This window comes from Moschus berezovskii, chromosome 21 (assembly GCF_049115385.1).
Source record: "Moschus berezovskii isolate FMDL1 chromosome 21, NW_MosBer_1.0, whole genome shotgun sequence".
NCBI lineage: Eukaryota > Metazoa > Chordata > Mammalia > Artiodactyla > Moschidae > Moschus > Moschus berezovskii.
The window spans coordinates 50839955-50862176 of NC_142480.1; the positions used below are offsets into that span (position 1 = coordinate 50839955).

The window sequence follows — 22222 nt, forward strand, 5'->3', positions numbered from 1 at the left end:
ATAACTTAAAATTTACAGTCTTAAACATTTTTTTAGTTATTATAAAATATTAGCTCTATTCCCTGTGCTGTACAATATATCCCTGTAGCTTATTTTATCCGTCTGATGGTTGTCTGTTTTCTTGGGGTCTTAGACAAATCTGAACTGGACCAATGTACACGCCATCAACCTGACGCTGGTAAATGTGACGAGTGAGGACAACGGCTTCACCCTGACTTGCATCGCAGAGAACGTGGTGGGCATGAGCAATGCCAGCGTGGCCCTTACTGTCCACTGTGAGTAGACACCATTGTGGAGGGCGGGTGGGACCCTGGGGATCTCCCCACAGGAGGCTGGGACGGGGTAAGGCCACTGCAATGAGTGTGGTCTGCTAGGAGGGCAGAAAGACTCCTGTGGGGCACTACAGGGCAAGTCAAGTCAGTCCTTGGCTAGTAACCCCAGAAATGTGTCCCTGTCCCTCAGAAGGTACTGTACTTCCAACTCAGATCTGCTCACTCCTAAGCTGGCCCAAGTCTGCCTTTTGTTAAACCTCTAAAAGTTCTCTGAGAGCTGCTCCATAGCGACAGGGAATGGGCAAGCATACACATGAATTGTTTCGGCTGGGAAATACATGTAGTCATGCACACTTCTGAGTAAATTACTGTTAATAACATAAAAAAAAGCAGATATCTGAAGTTAATGACTTTGGTGCTTATCTGTGCAACAAATGCAAGCATCTGGGGTCACCGAATGACCTTCAGTATGAAATTTTCGTTCTCTTTTGGCTTAATGAAGGTGCTTTTAAGAGAAATTCTAGTGGGATGTCCCTGGTGGTCCAGTGGTTAAGATTTCGCCTTCCAGTGCAGGGGGTGCAGGTTCAGTCCCTGGTTGGGGAACTAAGATCCCACTTGCCTTGACACCAAAGCATAAAACAGAAGCAATGTTGTAACAAATTCCATAGACTTTATAAATGGCCAACATAAAAAAAAAATCTTTAAAAAAAGATAAATTCTGCCAACTTCTTTTACATTCTTAGCCTTCCTTTAACCAAGAGGAACTCATCTCTTTAAGGAATTCTTAGACGCTATAGTAGACTGAATGTTTATGCCCCCCAACAAAGGTCATGAGAGGGACCCTCTAGCTGTAGTGGATCCAGGAAGCTTGGGTGAAGACAGATATCTATTCACCTCTTTAGAGGTGGTGTTGGTATTGATGGGGATTGGGGGACTTCTGATTCCTTTAGTCTTTTTAGAGCTGATGGGGAAGAATTGGGGCTTCCCAGGTAGAGTGATAACGAATCTGCCTGCCCATGCAGGAGATGCAAAAGACAAGGGCTAGGTCCCTGGGTTGGGAAGATCTCCTGGAGAAGGAAATGGCAACCCACTCCATTATTCTTGCTGGGATAATCCCATAGACAGAGGAGCCTGGTGGGGTACAGTCCATGGGATTGCAAAAGAGTCGGACATGACTGAGCATGCATGCACGCATGAAGAATTGGGCTGGCTGCCCCAGCTCCTGGAAGGCTGCTCCAGGACATGGGAGGTTCCGTGTCCTGGGCTTCAGCTGGCCTGTCCCCTGGCAGACCCCCCACGTGTGGTGAGCCTGGAGGAGCCTGAGCTGCGCCTGGAGCACTGCATCGAGTTCGTGGTGCGTGGCAACCCGCCGCCCACGCTGCACTGGCTGCACAACGGCCAGCCGCTGCGCGAGTCCAAGATCATCCACGTGGAGTACTACCAGGAGGGCGAGGTCTCCGAGGGCTGCCTGCTCTTCAACAAGCCCACCCACTACAACAATGGCAACTATACCCTCATCGCCAAGAACCCCCTGGGCACTGCCAACCAGACCATCAATGGCCACTTCCTCAAGGAGCCCTTTCCAGGTGAGGGTGGAGCTGCCCTGGGGTGGCTGGTCTCTCCGGGCACTCGGGGGGTCGGGGTGTGGGGGCTTGAGGGGAGAAGCAGCATTGGCACGGATATCATCATAACCAGCAACCACACACACTTTGGAACATCTTCGGCCACCACCTGCATTTGATATAAACTAGATAAAGTCTCTGTTTGATGTTAGCAGTCACAGTAAAAACCAAGACCCCTTGGAAATACACAGCTATGCATATAAGGGTATACAGTATTATGGTGGAGTAAGTAGGACTTGAGAACTGGGTCAGAATGGTGGAGAATTTGGACCCAGTCCTTTGTTTGTTGGGGGACTCTGGGCCTGATCATTACCTCAATACCCTCATCTGTGAAATGGGCATGCCAGTACTGCTCCCATAAGAATCTTGTAACTTTTATTAAATAGCTTAAAGTAGACAAAGAGTGTGTCACAGGCTTTGGTAACTAATGATGGTTCGATGACCTTCCATGTAAGGGGCTTCAAGGTCTATCTGATCCATCCCCATGTTTAACAGAAAAGTTAAATCTCTTTCCACTTGCTGGGTAGAAGCAAAGCTTTGCCTGGGGTTGAAGCTTCCAGGTCTGTGGCTCCTTTCCTCTAACGCCATGATGAGTTGATGGGTGGGGAGTTCTGATGCCATCAACCTGGATGGTGCTGACGTCCAGTGGATGGGTGGGGGAAGGAGAGGTCATTGAAATAATGAAAAAATTTTGTTTGAATATTTGGGAGGGGAGTCTGTCTTTGTCTGGGCTGGAATATTTCAAATACCTTCCTGAAGTTGGAGGAGAAGAAAACACTCCAAGAGTTTAGTGAAAGTAGCTGCAGCATCTCTTGGTAGGTTTGGCAGCTGATAAGTTTCTATTAGTGAAGTCATGTATCTTTGATGACCTTGCTGATTTCTGCTGGGAACAAGCTAGACGACCTCTCAGCTTTCAATTCCTAGAAATCCAGGCTTCTAATGAGGTAAAGGGTAGAGCAGATATCAGTAAAGATATCAGTAGAGACTGATATCATGCGTGCGCACACACACACACACACGGCAGTGGAGGACTAGCACGGCAGCATCTGCTTATGTGCAGGTGACTTTGCAACGTACAGCTAACCATCAGGGAGCAGCTCCAAGGGACCTTTTAAATCTTAGCACAAGGAAACCCAAATTCTGGAGACACTGGGAGACACTCTGGAGAGACGAGACTGCCTGGGAAGCTAAATTCTTGCACGGAGTTCTGTGGAGCAGTGATGACGCCATCACTCAGGAGAGGACTGAGAATGTGCCAATGTTTGAGACCCTGGCCATCCCATATGGTCTGACATTTCCAGCGTCATTCCTAGTATACCCAGTAAAGGGCCTCAGGACACTTCCCACCATGGGTCACATGGGGCTTTTTAAGAACTGAAACAGTCCCAGTCGACACTGGGGAATAGCAACCTTTAGATGCAGAGACGCTTTGCTTTTCGGGACCATAAAGTCAGGCTAGGCTTTGTTGGCATTAAGGGCTGGAGTGGCCTTTTGCTCTGCTCATGCGCATCTGGTGATTAGAGGATGGAATCTGTTTTTAAAGAGGAGGTGTATGAACACTGACGGGGGAAAGGCGAGGTGGGATGAACTGGGAGATTGAGGTTGACATGTATACACTACTGTGTATGACATAGATAACAAATGAGAACCTATTGTACCGCACAGGGAACCCTGCTCAATGTTCTGTAGTGACCTAAATGGGAAGGAAACCCAGAAAAGAGGAGATATATTTATACGGATGGTGATTCACTCTGCTGTGCAGCAGAAACTGACACAATATTGTACAGCGACTATACTCCGATACATGTTTTCTTTTTTTTTAAAGAGGAGAATCTACACTCCCTCATGAGTGAGGAGTGAAGGCTCTCCAAGTGATGCTTCTGTTCTCAAAGGGAAACTCCTGGGGTCTGGAGAGAGGGGGAGCCCTTGAATGTTTGAGAGGTGGGGCAAAACACTCTGGCTGCTGTCCACAGAGAGTGTGCTGGCCGCGGGGCAGCAGGAGCAGTGGAATGGTGCGGGGCATGGCTTTTCCCACTGGGAGGGAAGCCCTTCTCTGCCTCCTCCCAGCCATACATACATCTTCTCTGTCCCCAAGAGACACAGCTGCCCCTCCTCATCACCTCTGGACACCCCTATCACCTTATCAAGTCTAATCAGGACAGTCGTTCTCCAGGCATGGTCCCCCGACAAGCAGCATCCACATCACCTGGGCAGGTGTTAGAACTCAAATCCTAGAGCCCCACCCAGACCTACTGAGTCAGAAATTGTGGGGTGGGGCCCAGCAGCCTGTGTCTTGACAAGCCCTCCCACCTGCAAAATTCAGATGCTCTTGTTTGCCAACTGCTGCTGTGGCATGTGGTGGGCCGAGGAGGCAGGAGAGAGGATGGAGTCACAGAGGAGCTTGAAGGCAAACCGCTCACCTGCAGCGGCTTTCTCGGATCCACCTGCATCCTGCCAGGGCTGTCCTGTGCGAAGGTTTGCTGTTCGTAAAGGAATCAATGGATGATGAAAAGGCCGTGACAGGGAAGAGACGGGTCAGCTGTGACAGTGAAAAAACTGCTAGGCATTCAGGAGAGTCAGTTATCCTGTGATGCAGGCAGTAAACTGCACACCTGCTGAGCCCTAGGTACAAAGGCTCTTGGTGGATTCCTATTCTTCTCTTGCTGTAAAGTGATGGGGAAGTTGTATTTGTCATTTGTACCCCCCTCGCTCCCAGGCAGCAAAGCATAGAGGTTAAGAGCCAAAGGTCTGAAATCAGACAGATTGAGGTGCAAACTGCATCTGTGGTCCTACTGGACAGGTGACCTCAGCTCCTAGAATGGGGCTTGGCACACAGTTGGTGTGAGGTGCCTCTGATTCTTCATCTGTAAAATGGGGATGATAACCAGAGCTCCTGCCTAAATAGTCCTGAGGATGAATGAAGTGATGTCTGCCAAGTGTATCACTCTATGTCTGGACAGAGGGATGGTTCAACTGCTGCTGGCCTTGACCCGGGTTCTGGGCGGGAGTTAAGGAGTTGAGTTCAGGAGTTCTGGAATTTGTAGTCACTCTGTAATCAAGCTGGGAAGTTCTAACAGACCATCTTCAGGCAGTTTCATCGAAGGTAGTGGTTATGGGCCAGGGTTCAGATTCTCACTCAGCTGCCCATCAGCTCTGTGATCTCAGGCAGATTACTCAGCCCCCTCACTTCTTTCTCAGAGATTGTGGTGAAGATTAATTCACAGACAGTGGATCAATCTGCCTAAAATATCTCCCATGGTGCTTGGTACAGAGTAACAGCAGAATAGTTTGTTTTTATTTTTATTTAAAAAAAAAATACCCAAGGACAACTGAAAGTGGATTTGTTTGGGGAGGGAAGGTGAGGGTCTTTGGAGATCTGAAGGTGAGAGTCTTCTTTCCTGTCTGTTTGTGGGTGGGAGGCCCATAAGAGAGATTGGATTGAAATGAATACACTGAGTGGAAACATCTGAAAATGTAGAGGCTTCGATCAAAGGATTTTCTCCGAGCAGGACATTGAGATGAAAATGTTCTGGGAAAGCTTTTTGTAAGCTTCACATCCTAGGCAAATGTTGGTGGTTCCTTCTGCATTTCCAGGGAAGCACTAGAATGTTCTGCCTTAGTGTAGGAGCCAGTCCTTGGAAAGTAAGATGTGTTGTAGGAGCATGGAATCTTCTTTCATGTTCCAGGATCATAGAGGGGCCACCAAAAAGGATCAGGGTGTAAGAGTGGGACCATGAGGAGTCAGGGATCTGAGTGTCAGGGGAGGCTGGGGATCATGTCAGGGTCAGGGTGGTACCTGGAAGGTCACCATTCAGTTCAGTTCAGTTCAGTTCAGTCACTCAGTCATTTCCAACTCTTTGCAACCCCATGAATCACAGCACGCCAGGCCTCCCTGTCCATCACCAACTCCCGGAGTTCACTCAAACTCATGTCCATTGAGTCGGTGATGCCATCCAGCTGTCTCATTCTCTGCCGTCCCTGTCTCCTCCTACCCCCAATCCCTCCCAGCATCAGAGTCTTTTCCAGTGAGTCAACTTGTCACATGAGGTGGCCAAAGTATTGGTGTTTCAGCTTTAGCATCAGTCCTTCCAATGAACACCCAGATCCTTAGATGTTGTGATAGGAGGGGGAATGTTGCCAAGGGGTGTGTATGTGTGTGTGTATGTGTGTTTGTACATGTGTATGGGTGAATGTGCATGCACGCATGTATGTGTGTGCATGTATGTGTATATTTATGCGTATGCTTGTGTGTATGCAAGGGGTGTGTACACATGCATGTGTGTGTGTGTGCATGTATGTATTTATGTGTGTGCCTGCATGTGCATTTATGTATATGCGTAGTGTGTGCATGTGTATGTGTGTGTTTATGTGTGTGCGTATGTGTGTTTATGTATGCATGCACATGTATGCAGATGTGTGTGTGTGTGTTTGCCAGTACTCCTGCAAAGAATATCTGCGGAATACTTGATGAAACATTTAGGAACAAGTGAGCTGCCATAACTCTTGAATTCTCCTTTTTTCACTGGCCAGGAAGTCTCTTCATTGTGACAGTAGAAACCAGAATTTCCTCAGGGCCCTAAGTACCACCAAGGGGAGACACCATTGCACCAGCGCCCTTAGTGGCATCAAGACTGGCTTCTTTCCCCTAAGGAACTTGTTGAGACTAGAACGTGCTCCCAACCTGCCGGTGCTGGGGAAGTGGAGGGGCAGCCGCGTGTGGCCGTCAGCGCAGGGTGGGCCGAGCATGTGGACGCCTGGCGCAGCGCCCTCCTCTGTCCTCACATCTGAAGCCAGGCCATCTCTTCATGTCGTCACGTCTCAGTGCATCTCTGTCTGTCTGGATGCAAGCTGCTGCCTCTCTTCTCTTTTCCCTGGACCCCACTGGCTTTTCCCACTGAGTTTTTCTTGAGGAGTTTGGGATCTGGAGCAGACATATGCCTTCCATTCATGCCCGGTCCCCTTTGGGGTTCAGATGCTGCCTTGGTATGTGAGTCCAGTTGCTCTCCCAGCTTGTTCGTGCAGGCAGAGATGAGGACCACTCTTGGGTACCATCCTCTTCCAGGGTGAAGTTTCAAGTCCTCCCACAGGTTAAAGAGAACCCTGGAGGTCTGGCTCTTCCACGTCTCATGTGTTTCCTGGGTGAATACATGTCTCCAGGCTCCTGCAAAGGAGCTAAGCATTCAGAGGCTCACTGAGAGATTACAGGGTTCACAGATTCCGCCAAAACATTTGGCTGACATGAGAATATTCTCCAATAAAGGAAAACCTTATGGGAAATATGCAAACCAGTTTTAACTATGAGTTGATCTGGCATGTCTCTTTTCTCTGAAACCACAGCTAGGGTCCCTTGACCTCCATCTTCCTCCCAAATCAGGTAGTTGGTCACTTGAAGTTTAGAAGAGGCTGGGGGTATGAAGGGCCTGCTCAGGAATTTCAGCAAAGCTGTATTGCTGTCCCTTGAAACAACGAAAAGCAGACGATGAACAAGAAATCTATTAACAGTGCATTACCATACGTAGAACTTTCTTTAAAGGACTCCTTCCTTATAGAAAGCATCATTTTCTCCACAGGTAGTTAGAGAGCAGAGCTACGACTGCCGTGACTGAAAGCTTAGCTAGCCAAATGCCTGGTAAATAGAAGGTCCATGATGAATGAATGAATAAGTTGTTGGTTTCAGGGTGTGGTAGGCTTGTGACGGGAGGAGCTGTACTACAATGCAGGGGTTCTCAAAGGGAGCAGCAGCATCCTCCTCACCTGAAAACTTGGTCAAAATGCAAATTCTCAAGATCCACTCCAGACCTCCTGAATCAGAAACTCTGGGGTGAGGACCGATAATCCATATTTCTTTTTTTAAAAAAGTTAAAAAAATATATTTTTTAAAGTTCTTGATTTTGAAATAGTTTGAGATTTACCCTCCCAAATTGCAAAAGAATACAAAAGACGTTCTTCTAACCTTCACCCAGCTTCCCCCAATGTTGCCATCTTACCTGATCACAGTGCAGTGATCACAACCAGGAGTGACATTGATACACCCCTATTACCTAATCTACAGACTGTATCTAAATTTTATCAGTTGTCCTTCTCTTCTTGAGATCCAATCCAGGATTATGCATTGAATTTTGCTGCCATGTTACCGTATTCTCTTTAAATCTGGGGCAGTTCTTCAGCCTTTCTTTGTCTTTCATGATCTGCGTACTTTGAGGAATCCTCACTAGTTATATGTAGGCGATCCTACAGTTTGGGTTTGCCGGGTGTTTTCTCACAGTTGAATGCCAGTGATGTGCTTTTGGTAAGATCATCACAGAAGTAACGTTGTGCCCCTTCAGTACATTGTGTTGGTGGCACATGATGTCTGTCCATCCTATTACCCGTGATGTTGACTTTCTCACTTGGTGAAGATGCTGTCTGCCAGGTTTCTCCACTGCAAAATGATAATTTTTTTCCCTTCTGTACTTAATAAGCGTCATATTTTGAGGCTTTATAAATATCATTTCTTATCATTCTTTCACATATTAATTTTAGCATTCATTGGTGATTCTTGCCCGAAACAAATATTAACGTGCCATTTGTCAATGGTGATTTTTTTCTAGTTCCATCCTTTCCTCTCTACTTATTAATTGAAATTTTATTGTAAGGAAGAGCTTTCTTTTCTTCCTCATTTGTTGATTAAATTACTTCTTATATCAGTATGGACTCGTGGGTATTTATTTTGTTCTGTGAATTACAATCCATGTGTTAATTTCCTAGAGCTGTCGTGAGAAAAAGTGTCAGGGACTAAATGGCTTAAACAGCATAAATTTATCTTCTTACAGTTCTGGAGGCTTGAAGTCTGAGTTCAAGGTATCAGAAGGGTTGGTTCTTTCTGAGCCTCTCTTCTTGACTTGCAGATGGTTGTCATTTCCGTGGGTCTTCATCTGTCTCCGTATAACTATATCCTAATGCCCTCTTATAAGGACACAAGTCATACTGGATTAGTGCCCACCCTAATGAGTTTATTTTTCCTGAACTTTTGGCAAGGGGAGAAAAATATTAATTTTTCTAATTGGAGGATAATTGCTTTACAGTGTTGTGTTGGCTTCTGCCATGCAACAGAGTGAATCAGTCATAAGTATACATATGTCCCCTCCCTCTTGAATCTCCTTCCCACCCTCCTAGCCCACCTATCCCTCTAGGTTGCTGATGACTTTAACTTAATTACCTCTTAAAGACCCTGGCTTTAAATATAGTCATAGTTTAAGGTTCTGGGGATTAGGACTTTACAGTATGAATTTTGGGCAGATATAATTCAGCTCATAACAACCTATGACGGTTTTTCATCTGGGAAGTAGATTCTAGAGGGATTCCCAAACAAGTCTCAGTGACCTACTAGAATAAACCTTACAACTGGGGAATTGTGATCTTGAGATCATAGCTGGCGTTTCCCAGGAAGATCACAGAAGCCCATCCCGCATTATTTCTTCTGGGCTCTAATGTTCACCAGCGTCCCCAACACACTGGGTACCTGAGGGAAGGCTGTGGGTGTGACGGGGACTCTGGATTTAATTCCTCATCTCATGGTTTGGTTTCTGGTCTCCAGGTGGGTCAGGCCACCTCCCTTGAAACCCAGGAGTTTTAGCTCTATTCCTTCTCCATTTGGAAGACCACCTTCTAAAGAGTAATAGGGTGTGGGGGAGGGGTGACGTGCCAAGGGTTTTAGTTTTCAGTTGCCAGGGCAACAGGGGATCATGGTGAGTGGGAGAGGTCATAGCTACGAAGAAGATAGAGTGAGTCTGTTCCGATTTTTATTATGTTTGTTAATTATCTCTGTCTTTTTTTTGCAGAGAGCACGGATAACTTTGTCTCTTGTAAGTCTCTTTTACCTTTTGCTTTGAACGTGATTTATTCTGATACTTTTGGTGACCACTGAGTCCAGATAGCCCTCTTTCCTGTTCTATCACCGTCCTCAGACCCATGGCTGCTGAGAGGATCTGAGTGAACCGTGAAAGGAGAGTAGAAACTCTTCTGGGCAGTTCCAAGCCCATGCCTCTTGGACGGTCACTTGCTGCCTCAGTTTTCCTGCAGTTTTCTAGGGTCTGACCATGTTGTGGGTCTTCCTACCCAGACAGAGAGAGGTGGTGTCAGGAAAGATGTGGGGTTCACGTGCCCCGGTGGACCCATGTTGAGCATCTCAGTTGTTCTTGCAGAAAGAATGTGGAGCCTATGATGTTACTGTTTGTCACCTGCTTAAAGAGCCAGGGAATTTGGCCAGAACCCACCCAGGTGGTGCTAGTGGTAAAGAATCTGCCCGCCAATGCAAGAGACCTAAGAGGCATGGGTTCAACCCCTAGATCAGGAAGATCCGCTGGAGGAGGGCATGGCAACCTCCTCCAATATTCTTGCCTGGGAAACCCGTGGACAGAGGAGCCTGACAGGCTACAGTTTATGGGGTCGCAAAGAGTAGGACACAACTGAAGCAACTGAGCATGCAAGACAAGTGGAGCTGTGACTGGCAAGGTGTCCCATAGGCTCATCTGTCTTTAAATGAAATTATCGAGGCTCAGTCTATAAGCGATTCGGGGTCAGGACTAGACAATTCCCCAAGGATTTGGGGGTTTGCTCGTGGACTGTAGGGGAACTCATATTTATTCCTTTTCCTTTTGTCCCTCATGGGAGAGGAATGGTGACAGCTGAGGTCATTTCAGCTTCCTGTGTGGCCTGAGACAGTGGACAGTCTTTTTTAGGACATGCATTGCTGTTTGGCTCAGATGTAAATATCACCTGTAAGTCCTTTGTTTGTCCTTGGTCTTAGAGGACTTGTCATCTCACAGAACATCCCTCCGGAGAAATTTGAACCGGGGGTCTCTCTGGATAAGTTGGTGATTCCAGATGGAGGTCTGAGGGAGGCTTGGCTGCTCCTCCAGGCCTTGTTGGGAAGACCTGGAGTTTCCTAGTCAGATAAACTTGCTGCTTAACTGAAGCTGTCACTGTGCTCTGAACTCTGCCTCAGGGCAATGGATAGTGGGTAGTTTGTGGGGCCACAGGCCTCCTGGATCTCACTGAGGAGTGAAGAGGGAACAGGAAGGGCATAGAAAGAAGGGACAAGATAAGGAATGCAGAGAGGAGCTGTGTGTAACCAGAGCTGCCTTTACCGACAAAATGGGCTGAATCCAGACCCTGGCTGTGATCCTAAACCATCTCCCTTCCTCTTATCTATCCAATAGCTCATGGCCCGTGTTGCCCTGGTTGGGGTTAGGCTATTTACTCTGGGATGTGAATCGGGGATGAGAGTGAGGGCTCTTTATGCCTATGCGGCCTGTCCTTGAGCTGTCAACACCTGCCAGGGAGCCTTTGGGAATCTGGTCTCTGGGGACCCCTGCAAAGCCTGGAAAGGCCAGACAGAGTCTGACTTCAAAGGGATATTCTCTAGGAAGAACTTTCGAGAAGGTTTGGGAGTTGGGTAAGAACTGTGGGGGAGGTTCTTGTGGCCAGCAAACCAACTACTCTTCTGTTTTTCTGTTTGGTTTTCAGTCTACGAAGTGAGCCCCACCCCTCCTATCACTGTGACCCACAAACCAGAGGAAGACACTTTCGGGGTGAGTCACCTCTTGGTCAAGAGAAAGGTGTTTACTGATGCACTGCTTTTCCACCTTCTGTTCTAAGTCATCAGCTTTTCTGAACACCGTCTTGTTTGGAACTGTGGCGTAAAGAAGCCGTGGTGAATGACCTCCTCTCTGGTGGCTGAAACCTGATGAGAATAATTCATTGTTTGAGGAAGTCTTTGAGGATCTGCTTTAAGCCCAGGGGCTTGGAAGAGAAGAGTTTGAGAATTCCCACTCCATTAGCAGCCAGCTGGGCCTGATTTGAAGGGGCTGCTAATTGTACAACCTTTTACAAAAGTCAGAGTTGCCCGGGGTATCTTCTTGGATGGGAGGTGTCCCTACCCCCCGTCTCAGAGCCTGAGATTTCTCTGGGGAGGAAAGGAAAGGAAAGAGGTCTTTTAAGAATCTCATGGATAAGAATATTAGCCCAAGCAGGTCATTGTAAAGATGCAGGATTTACTTGCTAATTAAAACCACAATGAAACAATAGACAGAAGCCTCTCTGGGCTTCCTCTTGTGTCTGTTGGGATGGCCCCTGCTGAGAGGGCTCAGAACACTGAATCATGGAAGTTTTCTCTAATCGATTTGGGTAATTTATTTTTTGATGTTCGTAGAACCTCATAAATTATGTCTTCTCAAGACTTTCCTCAGTCTGAGAAGTTCTGGAGTTTACTGGAGTTCTGGGAGGGCTCCGGTCGCTACTGTAATAGGGCTGCTCTCATCTGAGCCTGCGTGCTACTCACACAACCCTCGGGGTTTCAGTAACGGTGCTCGCTTGTCTGTGTTTGGCTCCTAACAGGTATCCATAGCCGTTGGACTTGCTGCTTTTGCCTGTGTCCTGTTGGTGGTTCTGTTTATCATGATCAACAAGTATGGGAGACGGTCCAAATTTGGCATGAAAGGTAAGGTGGGCTGTTTATTTGTGAGGGGCGCATCAGGAACCATGGCTCCTTTTGATCAAAAGATGCTGTTTTCATCTCTCTCTGCTCTCTGAGAGGGTCTCTCGTGGTGGGCTTAGTGGCCCTGGCTGGTGGCTCCTGTCTACACCTTTATTATTGGTAATGATGGATTGAAGGCAGTGTTGGCGTCTGTGAGGACCAGATTGTGGACCACTTGGTTTTTCTGTGATGACCAAAAACATGGCCGGTGCCAAGATGATGCAGAGAGGTTAAGAAAGTAAAGTGAATATTTGCTGAAGCAAGGATATACTCTTAGAGGGAGAGCGGGCAGACAGATGAGGGATTCATCTGTCTGGGTCTCTTTGGCGAGCCAGTTATGAGGGGCATATAAATGAATGGGCAGAACATTCACAGGGGAAGGAGGGGTTTGGGGTTAGACATCCCTTTCCCGAGGGGAGGAGGAACTTCTGTCCCTGTTTAGCTTGGATCAGAAGTGTCATGGCATCGTGCATGATGAGTGCTCCCTGTCTGTAAGGCTAATCTTGTTACAATGCGTGGGTGTGTGCGTGCTAACCCTCTTCAGTTGGGTCTGAGTCTTTGCGCCTCTGTGGACTGTAGCCCAGCAGGCTTCTCTGTCCACGGGATTCTGGAGTGGGTTGCCATGCCCTCCTCCAGAGGATCTTCCCTATCCAGGGATCAAACGTGCATCTCTTATGTCTCCTGCATTGGCTGGTGGGTTCTTTACCAATAGTGCCACCTGGGAAGCCCAGCGCGTAATGAGAACACAATGAGTGAAAGACGACATTTAGACTCAGGAGATTCCTGCCTTTCCTCACCTTTCTTTGTCTGCTGCTTGAACCCTTATCACCCAAAATATGTGGTTTCCTGTCAGTCTGAAGGTCCCTGCTTTCCTCTGTCTGCCTGTGGACCCCTGCTGTTTATAGGATGCGTGGTTTCTGGCCACCTGGCTGCTGCCCCCATTTCTCTGCTCATACCTAGCTACCTGCCTCCTGAAACAAAGGGGCTTTCTGAGTAACCAGGTTTTGCCCTTGTCTGCACCTATCCGTGGAGTTGTGATGAGAAGGCATTCAGAGTTAGATGCCGGTGGTAGCCTCTGGCATTGAAAGTTGCCCATGCAGGGTATTCCAGCACACAGCTCTACACAGAGTTCCAGAAACGATGCCAACAGCATCATGATTGCTAAATCTGCTGGCTGGTTTCCACGACACAGAGTGCTCAACCACATGAACTCTGGGATCGGGCGTGAGACGTGGCTCCCCACCAAGACTTGGGTTCAGGGGACTGGCACGAAAGGGGTTAATATGGTAAATTAGCATCCATCTGCCTGGTCCCAGGATGGATCTGACCAAATGGCTCTAGGGAGGCTGGGTACCAGTGTTTAAACAGAAACTTGAATTTCAAGATATATTCCCAACTGGGGTTTCCATTTATGGCTGATGTTAATAGGAGATGGGTGGGGAGGGCTGATGAAGGGTTTGCCAGGCCATCAGGTTCCTGAGCTAGGATTCAGGGTGGAGTTTTCTGATGAGATTATGGGGTCCAGAAAGATGATTTCTGTGACTTCTGCACCACAGCTAGTATCTGTGGTGGGGGTCTTGACCTGGGGACTCAGGAACGGAAGTTCAGTTTAGTTCAGTCGCTCAGTCGTGTCCGACTCTTTGCGACCCCATGAACCACAGCACGCCAGGCCTCCCTGTCCATCACCAACTCCTGGAGTTCACTCAAACTCATGTCCATCGAGTCGGTGATGCCATCCAGCCATCTCATTCTCTGCCGTCCCTGTCTCCTCCTACCCCCAATCCCTCCTAGCATCAGACTCTTTTCCAGTGAGTCAACTCGTCGCATGAGGTGGCCAAAGTATTGGAGTTTCAGCTTTAGCATAAGTCCTTCCAATGAACATCCAGGATGGAAGGGGAAAGCATAAATGAGATTCACAGGGATAGTGGTCCCTTGAATTAAGTGTGGGCTTCTCAGGTGGCTCAGGGGTAAAGAACCCACCTGCCAGTGCAAGAGACGAAGATTTGATCCCTGGGCCAGGAAGATCCCCTGGAGAAGGAAATGGAAGCTCACTTCAGTATTCTTGCCTAAAGAATCCCTTGGACAGAGAAGCCTGGCGGGCTACAGGGCACCGGGTCTCAAAGAGTCAGATACGCCTGGGCGACTCAACAACAACAATGAATTTATATGCAAATGTTTGATGGTTTGCTCGTGGCATGGGGGTATGGGGTTGGAAAGGAACTAATCCTCAGCTCCTGTAATGTTCTCAAAAGAGTCTGTGCCTGTCCTATAAATCTAGAACACTGATGCATAGCAAGAGATATGGCGTAGAGAACCAGAAAGGTAGGCAACGGGGCAGACTGCCTGGCTTCCTAGAAGCCTCCTGCCTCTTTCTACTCTTGGTTAAGCTGAACAAGTCCCAACAAGGCAAACCAGGCTTTCTTGAAGTATATGAAATATTTCATCTGAGAGAAATATGCACACAGGCAAATTATGAAACTTTCTATATATACATATATAGAAGCTTGGCCCAAAGGCAGATGACTTCTTAAACAAGAGGAGCCCATGGTCAGGTACCTTGGCTGGAGACATTTTATCTGCCAGTACCCCACGTGCCAAATAGGGTTTCACAGGTTTGGAAGATAAGCCATCATCCTGTAAGGTTGGAGCCTGCAATCTTCTTTTAAAAAAGATTAATCTTTGGCTGTGCTGGGTCCCCTTGTTGCTGCACAGGGCTTTCTCTAGTTGCAGTGAGCAGGAACCACTCTCTCATTGTCGTGCACGGGCTTCTCACTGCACGTGGCTTCTCTTTTTGCAGAGCACAGGCTATAGGGTGCTCGGGTTTCAGACGTTGTGGCATGCGGGCTTAGTTGCTCCACAGCATGTGGGATCTTCCCGGAGCAGGCATCGAACCCCTGTCCCCTGCATTGGCAGACGGATTCTCTGCCACTAGACCACCAGGGAAGTCCCTGAGTCTTCAATCTTAGCGTCATGCTTGGAGTCCTGGCTTTGAGGACCTGGTGCTATTTCTTGTGCAGACTTTTCCTACTGTGGGAGGAACTTTCCTTTGTCTTCCTCCCTTCACCTGCGAAAACAGCGGAGCCTTGAGGAAAGGGAAGAGTGGGGCATTCCCGCTCTCCCCACCAAGAGGCGTGCCACCAGCTGAGACCCTGCGACCAGCTTGGCAGCGCTGTGAGAGCAGATTTTTCCTGTTAATTGTCATCCGGTTTCTGGAACAGCGTGTCCCCATGTCGGATGGATTAGGCAGCACCCAGGGCGGCGCCTTCCCCTCAGCTGTCCTTGGAGCCTCTCCCAGCACCCGCTCCCCTCTCTCAGGCTGAACTGCGCTCATCGGTCCCTACTGAGCTGCAAGAACATGTCCATGAGGTTGGCAGTGAAATATTCCTTAAACTCAGGTGACCTAAAGAAGTTCTGCTAAAATGAGAGGGAGGATGAGACGGTGTATTGAAGGCTGATCCTGTTTAGAATTAAGCCTGCATCTTTCTGGTCTTTATTACACCTGATTGTATTTAGTTCTCATCTTAGAATGACTAGCAAATGTCCCAGAGTGCATTCACCCTTGATCTTTGATTGCCAGCAGGCATCCAAGTCCAGAAAAATAAAAAAGAGCAAAGGTGTGGGTATCAGAAGCCCCCCAACTCTGAAGCAGGGAAACCTCCTTCTCATCTGAGCCACCCCGTCCTCAGCTTTGAATTTTCAACTTAGGATTAGAATCTGTAATGTCACTTAATTGCTCTTTGTTCCCAGCAAAGTTACTTAACTTCTGACGGCCTCTGTTCCCCCAACTTCAAAATGGTGCAATGATCCCACCTCCCTCTTCGGAGTGCCCTGAGTGTTAGGATCTGTGTGACTGATGTTTGCAGGGGTGCCTGTGGTTGTCGTTTTCCTCTCTTCTTTGTGTGTAAGCCTTTCCAGGCTCCTTTTATTCTCCTTCCAGGAAGGGCTGCCCTCCCAGGACTTAATCATGCCCTACTTTGTCCTGCACAGTATTTAGTAAAAATAGTTTTCTTCTGCCCTAATCCTAGGGCACTGTCATTTTGCTCAGACGTCATCTGTCCTGTTAGACCAGGAGTGGCTTGTCATAGAAGCCTGCGATCACTCTGCCCGTATACCTGAAACTTTGCAGTCTGTGACAAATGGTTATTGAACTTAGAAATGAATGACTTTATTTTTACTCACTAAAAAAAAAAAAAAAAGCACAGCTTGTTAATCAGTAATGGGCTAGTTAGGGCTCATCTGGAAATCTGAGCAGTCTGAGCAGTGGGAGGGAGAGTGGGGATGATCTGGGAAACTCATAAATAATTCCCACCGTCCACATCTGAGGGCCTGGAACACAGTGTGTGGATGGGGAGGACTTATTCAAATGAATTCCTTCTGAGAAATTAAAAAATTAAAAAAATACGAAGCTTAGTTAAACGAACACTCATATTCCACTCCTGCCACTCAGAATGAGCAACTCACTGTTTTGTTTTATATTGCATCTGACTTATTTTTTTCTTATTGCTGATAAAAAACTAAAATGGCTTTAACTGTCGCCCCTGGTTGCATGTCCCCTCCCATTTCCCTAGGCAGTCGTCAGCCTGATTTCGCTGTGCGTCCATCAGCCCACTTGCTTTTGTCTCTCTTCCTGTATCTCTGTCTCTTCCTCTGCTGCCTCTGCACACCCACACTTGCCCTCATGGCTCTCCCCCAACCAGCCTCATACTCTGCTCCACCCTATGACAATCTCAGTGCCCAAGTGTGATAACCAGTTCAGTGTTATAGTTCTACTTATGTGTATATGTTTGTATATATATGTGTGTGTATGTATTTCTGTGTATATATATATATATAGTTTTTTTTTTTAATATTACAGTTGCCTTTGTTAATAGATATCTAGAAAATAGTCAAAAGTATTGGGTTGGCCAGAAAGCTCGTTCGGATTTTTTCCATCACCTATTATGGAAAAACCACCTTTCTGGCCTATGCAATATGTACATCTCTGTCTCTTATAGACCTTTTTAATAAATTTTATTTGGATAAGAGAATGTGTGTGCCAGCAGTTTTAAACAGCATAATTTAAGACTGTAGAACCCCCAAGAATTGTCACAGATATGTATAGGATGTGAAGATATACATATTACATATGTATATATATGTATACATATGTGAATATATTTATAAGATGCACATGTTTAATGTATGCACATGTTTTTACTGCAAACACCCTTCCACATCTTGATTTATTTACCAGTCATATGTTAGAGTTCTCGACATGTTGGTATGTATAGGCATTCCACTGAGCAGTTGTTTTATGGGAGATGAATGCATGGACCAGAGCTTAAGAGCTTATAGAAATGAACTGAAAATGCATTGTCTCAGACATCTTTTCACTGTTATCAGCTGCCATCCTGTTGATCAAAATTCTGGCCTGGGGAGAGGTCTGGATTCTCTCCTGTGGAGGTGTGAGGATTAGAGTTCCTCTCCTCTTGTGATCACAGAGATTCTAAAATGAGGCTGAGTGTCCGGTGGGGATTCTTTGGACTGTTGATGAAGCCCTGTGCTTTCGAGCAGGATGATTCTGAAGTACTTGGTGTGGTATAGACACGGACCGGTCAGAACAGACACCAGCCCTCCTGCTGGGCAGGTCCCTGGGGCTCCCTGCTGGGTCGTGTGTTAATTCATGATCATTGCTGGATCATGGGGTGGTTGAGGGGTGGGTGGTTGGGAGGTTCAGGGCAGGGGTCATTTACTGGGAGGTACAGAAATAAATGGGCTTCCCAGGTGGCTCAATAGTAAAGAATCTGCCTACCAATGCAAGAACCACTGGAGATGTTGGTTCCATCCTTGGGGTTGGGAAGAGCCCTTGGAGAAGGAAATGGCAACCTGCTTCAGTATTCTTGCCTGGGAAATCCCATGGACAAGGAGCCTGGAGGGCTGCAGTCCATGGGGTCGCAAAAGAGTTGAGCATGCCTTAGTGACTAATACAGCAAACCACAGACATATTTAAAAATAGTTCACTGTTTTAACATCTAATTATATTGTGCCAGTGCATCCTGGGCCTGAAAGTGACATGGCTTAGAATTTATACCATGCTTATACATAAAATATGATATTTTAAAATTATACATCAGATCATGACAGGGATCTAGCCAGGCTTAACAACATTAGTATTTACAGATGAGAAAATGAGGCATAGGAGGTGCAAGAAAAGAGGTGACTTACTTTGGTTTCTCAGTCTAGTTAAGCTGGGTTGGCCCTGGAATACCCCTACCTTGCATTCTCACCCATTTTTCATGGCAGCTAGAATGACCTAACTCCTTGGTGTTGGCTGTCCCACCATGAGTATCCACAGTGCATCTGCCATCTTTGTTTCACGTGGTTGTTAGAATGATGACCAGGTAAAAGATGCTTTGTCTAAGTGTGTCTTTAAATAATTGAACACGTCCTAGAATTTTCATATAAGGTGACTCATTATTATTAAATGAAGAAGGAAGCAAATATGTTGGGGTTTTGGAGCCTGTAAAAAGAGCATACATTTGGAGGACTGCCTTGATGGTCCAGTGGCTACGATTATGCACTCCCAGTGCAGGGGACCTGGGTTCAGGAAATAAGTCCAGTATTTCTTCTTGCTAGTTCCCTGGTTAGGAAGCTAGATCCCGTATGCCACAACTAAGATCAGATGGAGCCAAGTAAAGAAATAAATATATTTTTTAAAAAACCAGCAAAGGTCTTTGGTGCCCTGCGTCAGTAACTGGGGGCAGAGACTAAAATATATTTATTTTTTTAAAAAGAGCATACATTCTTTGGTTTGTCTTATCTGACTACCTCTTATGTATGTACGTATTTAGGTATGTGTGCATGCTCAATTGTTCCTGACTCTTTCCAACTCTTTGCAACTTCACCAGGCTTCTCTATCCATGGGATTTTTCAGGCAAGAATACTGGAATGGGTTGCCATTTCCTCCTCTAGGGGATCTTCTGACCCAGGGATCAAAGCCAAGTCTCCTGCACTGATGCCTGCATTGGCAGGCATCGAGGTTATCCACTGAGCCATTGGGGAAGTCGCGTAGCATCTTTATATATATCCAGATGAGAGTTACTGTGGCAATAAACTTCCTTTGTCTTGGTTCCCTCTTACTCCTACAGAGTAACCAGAATAATCATTTATTAGAGTTGAAACAGACCTTAGACTTATTAGGCTAATGTCCCCATTGCACAGGTAAGGAAACAGACCCTGCGAAATGAAATGGCATGCCAAAATACATGGCTAGCTAGAGCAGTGCTGGCCTGCTTACCCATATACGTGGTGTGTGCAGAGAGTCTGGTGGTATCTGGGAGATGAAGCTGGATTATGAATAAATAAGCTTTGCTTATCCAGTATTTTATCTAATTATTTTTGAATGCCATCCCACTTCAATGGGGCTTCCAAAAGTATGAATCTGCTTTTCTCAAGCTGGGACATAGCTGGCCTGGGGAAAAGATGGGAGCTGATGGAAGAGTCTTGCTTCCCAGGTTTAGAGGACATCCTTTGTCTCTTTCTGGACATGTTGGGGACCACCTGGCAAGGCAGAGAAAGTGGAAAACTGGGAAGGAAAAGCTGCCTGGGCTTCTGGTAAAACCTTAAGTGCTTCATCTGCTTGCCGTCCATCCTAATGGCTAGATGTGTGCTGGTGCCTCTGATGGGCCTGTGGACGGGTACTCCAGGATTGTTCCATTGTGAATTAGCATCAGCTAATAGGTACTTAAAGTAAAGTGGTTGCCTGTTTGATTATGATTGGGGGTTATTAACATTTTTCCCCTCCATAAACAGATGGTAACTGTCCTCTGAGTGGATTGTAGAATCATGCCAGAGTCTTGAATTTGGAGGTACCGCCTGCTGCCAAAAGAGCTTGGAGGCGGCTACCCACGTTGAATGGCCTTGTTTTCCCTCTGGTGTAACTGCTTGGTTAAAGGGGATGGTTAGACTTGGGAAGGAGTCACTTCTGCCCTCTCACCTAAGCTCGGGACATTGGACTCAGAAGGGTTCTTCCAGGGTTGGAAGGGGTCCTGTCCTCAGGTTTGATCCTCTCACAGGCATTTCTTCTTCAGCTGGGAGAGAGAATCCCTGTATGCACAGCTGTGAGCACAGAGCCAGGGAATTGACACAAGGGTGGGTTAGAGACAGAGGCTTCTGAGACAGCAGGAAGGGGACCTGGACCCTGGCTGAGGCCACCATTGGTGCTGCTGAGGAGGCAGCTTCTTTTGTCTTGGGAAATATACTTATCTAGCCTTGATTTTGAGGCTTCTGAGGTTGGTGCTAGTAATAAAGAACCCACCTGCCTATGCCAGAGACGTGAGAGACACCCTACTGTCACCACTGGCCATGTAAGACTGCCCTGCTCTGTTCCTCTCCCAGGGCATCCAGGAACCAGCTGTTCTCCAGCACCCACTGACTCTTCTATTTGAAGAGAAATCCCTGTTTGTTTGTTTTTGAGTCTGATACAAAATGTTTCTCTGCTGTAACTACCTGCTTGCAGGCTGTTCTTGGCAGGTCCCTGCTTCCTGGACAGCAGGGCCAAGGGTGGCCAACGTGCCTGCTCTACAACCAAAGCCATTGTCTCTCTGATTCATTTGATTGTGGCTTCAGAACACAGTTCTTACTAGCCCATGCCATTGCAACAGGTTCCCACAGGGTTAACAGCCCTTTGATACTTCAGATTAGAAGTTCTCAGCTTTGTGTCCCCTGCTTCACCTGTGACAAAGGACTGTCAGTCACATGCCTTTGCCCTCCTGCAGGAATAGCCAGGTTTTTGGACAAATAATGGCCCTTGCCGTAGCTTGATACATAAAAAAATAGATGAGCATACCAAAAGAGATTTTTAAAACTAAGAATAAATCAGGTCCATGCTGATTTTTACTCTTAAAAAAATTCACAAACTTTGGTGTTTTATTAGTCATCCAAAGTCCTGGTGACAGACTTCCTCTCTGATCCAGAAATCTGTCTCTATCTTGGCACTATGTTGGAGAACTAAGAGGGTAAGGGGCTGCCAGCCATGATTTTCTCACAATATCCTTGGCCCAACGTGGTTTGCACCCCTGCACAGCCAAGCTGCAGAAATAGTCCCAGCAGAATCCCCTCTTTTTTTACAGCACATTGTTTCCGTCTCTGTATCTTCTCCTGCGGGTCCTGGGGGCTTTGCACTTGCCCAGAAGAGGAGGGACCATGGACTCTGTTTAATGGAAGCTTCCACAATGGCTGTAGCGCCCGAGCCCTGGGTTTAGGCAGCCTGTTCTCCCATGAACTCTGCAGAAGCTTAGGGATGTCCAAAGAGTGGCCCATGGAACCACAGGCAGCAAAGCAGAGAGATGAAAACAGCCATTGATGGGGGAACACGATTTTGGACTCGGGGAGAAAAACCACACAAGGAAAACAAGGTCAGACAAGAGAACCACCGCGAATCCCTGGTCCCAGCTCCTCCTCAGTCTGCTTCGTGCTGTGCATCCTCCAGGAGGATGAGCCGGATGGGGCGGGGGAGGGGTGTGCTGCAGGAGCAGGAAGGGCAGCCTGCATCCGCTGGGGCTCAGCCCCCAGGGGTGTCTGCCACCTGATCCGGGCCTGGGAGCATCCCGAGGATAGAAGAGCTTCCAGTTGGTCCCTTCCTGGCTCTAGTGACACCCTCTCTTTCTTCCTTCCTTGATACTGCGGTATGTTTAGTTTAGAGAAAGATTCATCAGGTCACTCTGGCACTCACCCCTTTATTCTTTCCTCCTGTATTCATTCCACTGCCACAAACCAGAGACAGATTTGCTGACATCCTCGCATGGGTCCCCAAACCAGCTTCCTCCTTGACA

The 22222-nt window shown here is 47.2% G+C and overlaps 1 protein-coding gene across 6 annotated transcripts in view; it reads left to right on the forward strand.

The window, feature by feature from the left end:
* Positions 1 to 22222, forward strand: part of NTRK3 (neurotrophic receptor tyrosine kinase 3) — a 436755-nt gene that overhangs the window by 135189 nt on the left and 279344 nt on the right. For all 6 annotated transcript variants that reach the window (XM_088829672.1, XM_088829668.1, XM_088829669.1 and 3 more), the window contains 5 exons: positions 134 to 275; positions 1562 to 1858; positions 9715 to 9738; positions 11402 to 11466; positions 12272 to 12374. In XM_088829672.1, coding sequence (XP_088685798.1) covers positions 134 to 275; positions 1562 to 1858; positions 9715 to 9738; positions 11402 to 11466; positions 12272 to 12374 — 631 coding nt within the window. The remainder of the gene's footprint in view (positions 1 to 133; positions 276 to 1561; positions 1859 to 9714; positions 9739 to 11401; positions 11467 to 12271; positions 12375 to 22222) is intronic.